This window comes from Hylaeus anthracinus, unplaced genomic scaffold, assembly GCF_026225885.1.
Source record: "Hylaeus anthracinus isolate JK02 unplaced genomic scaffold, UHH_iyHylAnth1.0_haploid 11978, whole genome shotgun sequence".
Taxonomy (NCBI): Eukaryota; Metazoa; Arthropoda; class Insecta; order Hymenoptera; family Colletidae; genus Hylaeus; species Hylaeus anthracinus.
In genome coordinates, this window is record NW_026534326.1 from 3,298,138 (window position 1) to 3,308,254 (window position 10,117).

The window sequence follows — 10,117 nt, forward strand, 5'->3', positions numbered from 1 at the left end:
ATACGACAATTTTGCAAAGGAAATTGTTGTTTAGAATCGTCTTGGCCCCTCATTTCCGATTCTTACACTAATTCTAGGACATCCTGTATGTACATTACAGTGGCTTCTTCGTCTTTGATGATGCATTACACTCTTCTTAGTAAATTTTTGGTTTTCGGAATTGTATTATACTCCCCTTGAGTGGTTAATCTAAAGATCTTTCTTTTTTATATATTTTTCTGTCTTATGAACTAAAAAAGTGAATCTTTCGATAGTTTCATATTTTTTTAAAATTCTTCACTCAAATACTCGCTGTTTCCCTTCTCTATTATCACATATTTTCGCAGACTTTTATCCCGACATTGAAGTTTATTGTAACTTCGACGCCCCTTTCTAAAAAGTTTCGAAATTTCCGGTCTGACCGGGGCCCTCGCGGTACCTGCTCGCGGTCCGCGTAGGCACGCCGCTGACGGCGCATGGACTGCGCGTGCGCGGACAGCCGCCATTTTGAGAGGTCCGGTGGTAGGCCCGACTGGCTGGGCGAAGAGAAAGAGGTGCGGTGTTGCGTGACTGGCTGCGAGACGACCGAGAGAGCGTGTGTGTTTGTTGTGTTGTAAAAATTTTTAATTCACCTTTCACGGGGAAGAAAAGACCGCACGTTTGGACGAGAAAATGTCGTCGTACATCCAGGTGGCCGAGGACGAGGGCGACGAGCCGATTGAGCTGCCCACGGAGGACGATAGCACGCTTTTATTGACCACCGTGACCGCCCAGTTTCCTGGAACGTGCGGCCTGAAATACCGCAATCCCGAGTCGCGGACGATGCGCGGCATCCGTCTCGTTGACGGACGTCTTCATCCGCCCGAAAATGGATGGGGAAAGGCGGTCTACTTTTGCGTATTCCCAAAAGGTGCATATCTCACGGAAATATATTCACGGCGTACCACCGATTTACATCGGTACAAATACTAACGCCGCGTAGAGATCGACTGGCCCGTGGCTTTTTCTTATATCGATTGATGGAAATTTCGTGCGAGCTGTTGCCGCTCCAGAGGCGTTCTGTGTTATTTACTCTCTCTCTCTCTCTCTCTCTCTCTCTCTCTCTCTCTCTCTCTCTCCCTTTTTTCTCTCTCTCTCTCTCTCTCTCTCTCTATCCGTTCTATTTTTATCTGCGTCTCTTTCCGAATTTTTGGGGGGAAAATTTCCACCGCCGGGCGATCTCGAACAATTTTTGCGTTGCATTTATGGAATCCAGTACATGCGTCCTGTGTTTGTCGCTACATATTTTATGTGTCGTTTAGAACAATTTTCCTTTCCTTTCTTTGTTTATTTGAATTTATTTGTAACCGAGACCCTGCTTCGCATGACTTTTGCAGAGATTGATGGGATTTGCTTGTAAATAAGGCCAACGATTGTATCTCAAACACTTGTTTCACCGTTATTCTTTTAAATAACACAAATTTAGTTTATACGATAGCAATATCGATAGAAAGAGTAATGTCCCAGGTAATCATTCGTAACATGCTCGATTCTCTTGACTTCTCTTTATGCTTTGCATAAAACTGTAGAGTCGGGTAATAACTTCATACCATTTTATTTTCCTTCTATCCTAGAACGATTTCGTCACTACTTGGCAGTATTTCTATACATTCAAAGTAACTCTTTCTGAATAACTTAATTTAATATTATTATTTCACAAACATAGAAATAGAATTTCCAAAAGGCAAAAATCAACATTTTCATCATCTGCTTTTCTTTCCTTTTTATCAAGATAAAACCTGGGTTTGATGCTCAGGAGAAAAGTAGATGTCGAAAATGTTGATTTTTGCCTCCTGGAACTTTCATTCCTAAACTATAAAAATAATAAAAACTTAAATATATTCAAAACAATGCCGATTCTAGTTTTGTAGAGCTGAAAGAGCTTTTCCGAATACATATAAACACTTTGCCAAACAGTAAACGAATCATTCTACTATAAAAGAAATATATTAATCCTGAAAATGAATTGAAAGCGAAATAGAAGTACCTACAATTGTAGAACAACACGCAATTAAAATGTTTGTTTACAAGTATAATATTTTGAACAACACACTCGCTTTTGTGGCAAATGATATTAATATAACCATGCGTTAATATTCAGTAGAATGCATCAAGATTGCCAGGCATGGTTTGCGATTGTGTCCGTGTAGAGATATTTTCAGTACACAGACTGTACGCTTGTATCTATATGAGTGTCTATTAATAATAAACTAAGTTTGTTTACGTGTACGCAGAGTTGCATAGTTGCGAACTTGAAAACACCAATGAAATTTGATCTCTGTATTATGTTATACACATGTAAACATCACACAAATTCTACAAACACAGACACACAAGTATTTTTTATTGTATTTTTTTCGAGTAATTATTATTTGTACTGGATATCCGTGTTCCTCTTTCTTTTTCTTTCTTTCTCTCTTTCTTTATGGTCACTTTTAGTTCCTGCGTAACGAAAGTTATACATTTCGGATGAGATTCAGATTCTGAGGAGGGTACTAGTAAATAAAAAAATAGTTAGTTGACACAAACACTTATGTCTTTTCAGAGAACAAACGTAAATCTGATGACAATTTGGAAAATTCCACAGCTAAAACTAAGAGAATGGAAACAAAGTTGCGTTGCACAGACTTGATCGTACTTGGTTTACCATGGAAAACGACAGAGCAGAATTTGCGCGAGTATTTCGAAACGTTCGGCGAAGTACTTATGGCTCAGGTAGGTTTGCCAGTTTCATTTTGACACACACTTTACTTGGAAATTATTCTTACAATGTTTCCTTGCGTCTAGTTTCATAAATTCCTGCAAAATTAGTTTGTCCTTTTCGAACTAGATATGCAATAGGGTGATCCTTATTTTAGTGACTTTTTAAATCTGTACCTTCTAAATACCTTCCGGATGCATACAACAAAATTCCTGTAAAATTTGAGCTCTCAATTTTAATATTAACAGGTGCATTAAACCTTTGAAAAGTTTAAATTGGAAATACATGGATTGTTTTCAATTGGTTACTTCTTCTTTTATAATTCTAGTAAAAATTGATGAAATGATTCGAAATTTGGTGGAGTTATTACTTATAATAATAGGAACAAGCTCTAAAAATTTCAAGTTTTTATCCTTATATATCAGTCTAGTAAGTAGGAAGCTATTTTCTCTAGTTGAAATATTTTTACATTATTGTTTTAAATATCTTAAATATGAATATATTTTTTATAAATGTTCCATAAACAAAAGTTGAAAAAATATCACTTTATAGGGGATGATAACACGAAACTTTTTTGTATTTATAGTTTGTTTATAGGACGTTTAGTTTCATAAATAAAAATTCAAAATTTAGAAGACCTCTTTTTCATGAATTCGATTACATTTGCAATGCTGAAAATGAAAGCATCGTTAGATGATAATTACTTTTTTGATGAAGGTTGAAAAAATATCAGTTTGTATGGGATGATAACACGAAATTTTTTTCTATTTACAGTTTATTGTTAGGAGGTTTAGTTTCATAGATAAAAATTCAAAACTTAGAAGACCTCTTTTTCATGAAATTGCAGCAAACCTTTAACTCATCAATTTTTATTATCGAAACTAAGCGTCCCATGAATAAACTGTAAATATAAAAAAGTTTCGTCTCACCTTCCCCTATAAGGAAATATTTTTTAAAAATTGATTTAACAAACATAAACACTTCTCTGACAATGAGCTCATTTGTCTAGGGCATTACGTCCTTCGCAGTCAAATGGTTAATGTTAAAATTGAGAGCTGAAATTTTGTAGTAATCTTTCCTCATATATTTACAAGGTAGCATTTGCAAGGTATTTAGAGGGTATGTAACATAGATTTAAAAAATCATTAAAACATGGACTACCCTAATATACAAGAATGTTTAATCGTTACTCGTTTAACGATTTATAATCTCTGTAACATTTATATACAACCTGTACCGTAAATGTCTACAGGTAAAAAAGGATGCAAAGTCCGGGCAAAGCAAAGGATTTGGATTTATTAGATTCGGAAGTTACGAATCCCAATTGAGATGTCTCGCGCAGCGGCACATGATCGATGGTAGATGGTGCGACGTCAAGGTTCCCAACAGTAAGGTAAGAGCACCCGATATATTCGATAATAATCATTCGTTGTTTCTACGGATATCATAGAGTAGTTTCTAAATGCTTAAAAATATTTAACGATCGTTTCAAATTGAAATACGTATATATGATATTTGCATGGAAATCGTGGACCTGTACATACATCTTCCATGCACCGAATGAACAATCAACATTGCACAATTACCATACATTCTCTGCTTTAGTTCGCTTGCATAATAAATCCAACAAAATGTTCAACTATGTACGCCATGTAAAAGTTTTGTGTATCTGAAACCCTGAGGACAGAACTGTTGGATTTGTTGCAAGTGATTGGCAAAGGCGATGTTTGCACAATTTATTATTATTATTATTATTAGGACACACTGCTGCAATGGAACAGCATAAATAAATATTCCATTCGTGCTTGAACCGGTCATGTACAGGTCTAAGATGCATACGTCAGGGCATTAACTGAACCGTAAAACTATAGTGCGAATTACAATGATAAAAGAACAATCTAGATATCTGACTATGGCACATACGTGGATAATTTGCTTTAGAAATTCTTTTTCTATTCTGAATCATTGCACAAGACTCTAGGACAATTGATTTCCGCTTATAATCTTTGAATATCATCTTTATATGTCTCTCTAGAATGTATATTGTGGTATAAATAGGTGAATGTGTAGACGATTTAAATGGTAAATTTGTAATGGTCGAGTGATAAATGTGCGTGAATGTTTCACGTGTGTGTCACACGATGCAATGGGAGATAATTTAAGAAAGTATGCTTGCGTGATCTTGTAAATAACATGGTACGTATGCCTGTGTCGTTAAATAGTGTGGAATTTACAAGTATGATATGAGAGTACCACTGTCAGTTTGAAATAGATTCGAATTACCTAGGAATGCATACCCGATTCACAAGAAACTTGAAGAGAATTGAGAATTTCCAAGGGAGCCGGTTTGCAAATTTCTGTCTTAGCTGCGAACTCTAGTGAAATTAAATGTAACGTTGGTTTGCTACATCTGGCCAAAGTATCGCGATTAGAACGACTCAGGGAAATTGGTAGCCAATAATGGAAGTGAGTTTCAAACGATAAACGTTCTAGTACCGTTAAATGTGTGCTTTCCCTTTCGAACATTGTAATGGGTATGGTTTGCGTGACAGTGCGTGCGATTGAGAACCTTTTGCGACATGTAACGTTACGAGTATAGTTTGAGCCTTGGATTTTTGCGAAACGGAATAGAGTAGAGTATAAATTTACAGGGTACGATGATATTCAGCATAACACTGGTTAAATAAATCGGTCAAAACTTGTAATAACTCGTAGTGCCAAACGCCTAGCGTGGAGTAAAGTATGTGTTTTGAATTGAGAAAATTTTAACGATTAGAATGTAATATGTGTATGACGGTATGGTATGGTATGGAATGGTATGGTATGGTATGGTATGATATGGTACGATGAAGAAGCCTAAAGAATGTCGTTAGTGCGACGCTGAGCGAGAGTGCGTGTATGTTAGGGTGGTCCTTACTTTAATGATTTTTGAAATCTATGTTATGCACTCCCTAAACACCTTGCGAACACATGCAACAAAATTTCTGCGAAATTCAAACTCCCCAACATTAACATGTTCTGTGAAATTCAACTTCTCTAACATTAACCTGATATTTATTTTCAATTCACAGCTCTACGCCTCTTAGAATTTCCAGCAAAAATCATCCCACGAAGGGTTAACACTTAAACCTTTGAAAGTTTTAAATAGAAAATACGTGTCATTTTTGCAATTAGTTACTTCTATTTCATTAATTCCAATAAAAATTAATGAAACAATTTGAAATTTGTTAGAATTGTTACTAACAGTAATAGGAAGAAGCCATAATAATTTCAAATTTTTATCTCAATTATTTCCTCGTGTACCAGTCCAGTAATTATGAAGCTAACTTGTGCCGAAGCTTTCTCAATTAATTTTATTTTACAACTCCTGTGAAAATTAATGAAATAATTTGAAACTTGGCAGAGATTTTACTTATAATAGTAGAAAGAAGGTCTAAAAATTTTAAATTTTCATCTCAATTATTTCCTTATATATAACTTCAGTAAATATGAAGCTATTTTCTCTACTTCAAATATTCTAGCAATCCTATCTTAAATGTTTTAAATATAAATTGTTCAACGAAAAATTTCGATACACAAAATTTTTGAATTACCTGAAAAGGAATTTTTGTTTATGGAACATTTATAATAAAATATATTCATATTTAAGACATTTAAAATAATATTGTAAAAATATTTCCACTAGAGAAAATAGTTACTTATTTACTCGACTGATATATAAGACTAAGAAATTCTGAGTGAATGTGTTAAAAGTGTGAATAAACAAAATGATTTATGATATTTTATTCTAAAAACTGTAAATAGATTCTTTTTACATGCTGAAGTATATAAGAATAAAAACTTGAAATTTTTAGGGCTTCTTCCTATTACTCTAAATAATAACCCTTTGCACTCGAGGCCTTTTTTTCTAGTATCTGTCAGTAACTCAAGATGTTTCTTAACATTGCCATGAATTCTAAGCTATTTAGATTTGAATATAAGGTTACCTTTACCTCATCGTCAATCATTTTATTGACACTTTGAGCTCCAAAGAAATGAAACCTAAAGAAACATTAGGTATTATAAATTTTCTGCGTGAAACCTAATGATGACTGAGAGTCACCTCTCGAGTGCAAAGGGTTCATAATGTACAGCTCTGTTTTTGAGTAGCGTTGAGTAGATCCCAAGAGGGCCTATACAAGTCCACGATTTCTGTATGAGGAACACCGTTCAGTCATTTTATTGACACTTCGAGCTCCAAAGAAATTAAACTTAAAGAAACATTAGGTATTGTAGATTTGCTGCGTAAAACCTAATTGGTGACTGAGAGTCAGCTCTCCAGTGCAAAGGGATAACTCTAACATATTCCAAATCATCTCATCAATATTTATCCTTTGCTACAAAGAAAAAGTACCCGATTGAAAAAATTTCATGTACTTTCCATTTAAAACTAGTCAAAGGTTCAAGGCACTTGTTAATATTAAAACTAAGACCCGAAATTTTGCAGGAATATTGTATGTATTTCCAATGATATTCATGGGATGTCATATATTTGAGAAATGATTAAAATAAGGACCAACCCTAGTGTATGTGCGTGTATCAAACAAATGCCACAGATAAAATTGTATGTGATTGTCGAGGGCTGGTGTATCTGGTTGCAGAATATTGATGGCTTAATGATGGCTCGTCAGTATGATACGAGTAAACACAATGAATGCTACCGCCCTATACCGGTTCACACGCCGAGTAACCGACGGGTGCCTGTGACGAAACCGTATATCAACTTAAATGCGCCCGACGCTGGTAATCCGCCTAGGTACGACTCGGAGTACGATTATAAAACCACCCATTACCCGTCGTACCCGCCGAACTATCCGTACGACGATAACACTAAGTACAAGTACGAGGGCCAGAGTTACAATGCGTACGAGAAACCGAGCTATCCATCCTACGAGGAGCCTGGGTACGACACGCGGAATTACATGGTCCAGCACGCGCCGGTCGCGCCGAACTCAGCCAGCAGCTATCCGTCCGACGCCGAATACGCAAGATACCCGAGCTACGAAGGACGCGCCGCCGTCTACCCGGTCGCGGAGAATCCCGACTACGCTGAGAAAGCCAGATACAATTACGGTTACGATAGAAATTATTACGAGGCGACGGACGCACGTTACCCGTCCGCGGATTGTAGATACCCGATGGACGTACGGTACACGGACACCAGGCACGCCGGCGACAATAGAGTCTCCACTGACAGTAGAGAGCCTGATTGTAGATACCCGGTGGACAGCCGGGATATGGAGAGAAGATACGCGGTGGATGGTAGGGATCCCGATGGTAGATACGCGGTCGATAATAGAGAAGTCGAAGCCAGATACCAGGCGGACGGTAAGGAAGTCGACGCCAGGTTCGCGGACGCGCCAAGATACGCGGCCAAGGAGAACTATTACGACCGTTACTACAAGCACCGTCCATCGAGGGATCACCACGCCTCGGACACGTCAAGATACTGATGAGTCTTGTTACTATCGTAAATACATAAGTCACGGCTCAACGGGAATAGACATTCGTCGATACTTTATCCGTCGTTACGACTTTCCAGTCGACGATGTTCTTACAAGGAGAGACCTTCGTCGATTCTGATGAAACTTTGTGTACTGGTAGATTTTCTGTAACCCCTTCGACTCTACTTTATGTTTCTATTCTATCCGATTCTATTTTAGAAATTAACTGTGTTAAACTTGGATTGAATATAAATCAGAAGCTGTAGCGAAGAAGGAATAGTTTGTCCCAATGCGAATAGAGGTGTTCGCTAGGACACACAGCGAAGAGCATGAGTGTACCAATAACCAGAGACCTAACGCAGACCTAACCACAGATCTCGTATAACTAATTTTAAATAGCCATTAACGGTTTAGGTACACAGAAAAGAAATAACTTTCAGCTGTATTTAATATAATCTACACAATTTAGTAATGTAATTTTACAGTTGAAATTGTACTAAATCTGTAGTTGTTCGTACACCTATGCTCTTTACTGTATATATATCTGGTTCCCTTTAGCTAAACTATAATAGAGACTCGCAAGAACAAATGCTTGAAAGAAAGTGAATATTGTTCGCATTGGGACAAATTGTCTCTTCTTTGCTGTGACTCCTGATTCGCTGCCAAGCCTAGTTAGCCAAATCTTTAGTACAATTAATTTCTAAATGAGAAACGCATAATCTATGGTCAAACAAATGACCAGTCTCAACTTCAGTCTCAGCTTCTTTTCAATTGAATGCAAAAATCTTTCACCTGATGCTGAATTGAATAATGCATGAAACAGTTGTATACATAATTTATGTGTCGTATATAAGAACTGTACACAAAAGTTCTAGAATGTTCATGGTAGGTTTTGTGTTGACGCTAAATTTTATTTTATTTGCTCCTATTTCTACTTCGATCAGTGAAATGACTGGTCTTAAAGACACCTTTTTATGTTAAACGCAACAATGTTTCATTTGATACTAACTTCAATAACTATCCTGGAGATTTTTATGCATTTACATTTATGCATTGACGTCCCTAAATACACATAACCGTTTTTCATTATAATAATGAAACTTTGATCATAAATATCTGAAAACGTATCGAGTGTCTATAATACCACATTTTCGTAAACAGGCCGAGAAAATCTACCAGTACATAAAGCTTCAACGAAATCGGTGACTCGCGCTGTCCTTGTTAGTCGTTTACACATCATGTCACGTCTAGAGGATGTCCTACGGGTTGTGGGAGGCTCATTCACTTCGTGGAAGCTCGCAAGAGTTCCGACTTTGTTTAGAATAGTTCCATAGTTCCTGATTAATTGGAATTGTTTGATAATCTCTTAAGTAAAACTTAAGTAAAAAGATTCGATAATCTTTTAGATTAAACCAAGGGAGTTCTGAGATAGGTTTTGGTACGCTAAACATGGTTCAGGAGAGTTATCAAGTAGACCCAAGTTGGATAATGTCTTAAGTAATTTTGAGTGCAAGATTCTGTGGTACGCATACATGAAGGATTCGCTGTGAGTTCTGATGAAATTGAAGGAGTCCTAGGATTGATTGGCTCGCTTGAGGTTGTTTAAAATATTAGGTTGTTCTAAAAGTTTCTTCCATTAGTTGCATTCAATTATTTTGTGTGGCAGTGTTTATATAAATAGACAATCTAATTTCTTAGACATTGATGCTGTAATAGTAATGGAGCGAAATGAATTCTACACAATTTTGTAATGTAACATAAAATATTGTGTATGTATTAATTATTAATAAAATGAAAGAAACTTTTGGGACAATCTAATATTATCCAGATCTAATCGATGGAACTCTTCTGAACTATCCAAGAGCTTCTTTGGTTCTATCGGAGTATCAGGAGTATCACAGAATCATGTCACAGT

The 10,117-nt window shown here is 36.4% G+C and overlaps 1 protein-coding gene across 5 annotated transcripts in view; it reads left to right on the forward strand.

Annotated features, from left to right (window-relative positions):
- Window positions 1–375: 375 nt before the first annotated feature.
- LOC128896888 (TAR DNA-binding protein 43) overlaps window positions 376–10,117 on the forward strand; it is a 12,519-nt gene continuing 2,777 nt past the window's right edge. The window contains exons 1-4 of one of the 5 annotated variants that reach the window (XM_054160451.1): window positions 376–889; window positions 2,606–2,733; window positions 3,972–4,112; window positions 7,360–8,228. In XM_054160451.1, coding sequence (XP_054016426.1) covers window positions 652–889; window positions 2,606–2,733; window positions 3,972–4,112; window positions 7,360–8,211 — 1,359 coding nt within the window. In that variant the 5' untranslated portion in view covers window positions 376–651 and the 3' untranslated portion in view covers window positions 8,212–8,228. Of the gene's footprint in view, window positions 890–2,563; window positions 2,734–3,971; window positions 4,113–7,359; window positions 8,229–10,117 lie in introns of all 5 variants that reach the window. The other 4 variants (XM_054160449.1, XM_054160452.1, XM_054160454.1 and 1 more) reach the window with 4 other exon arrangements.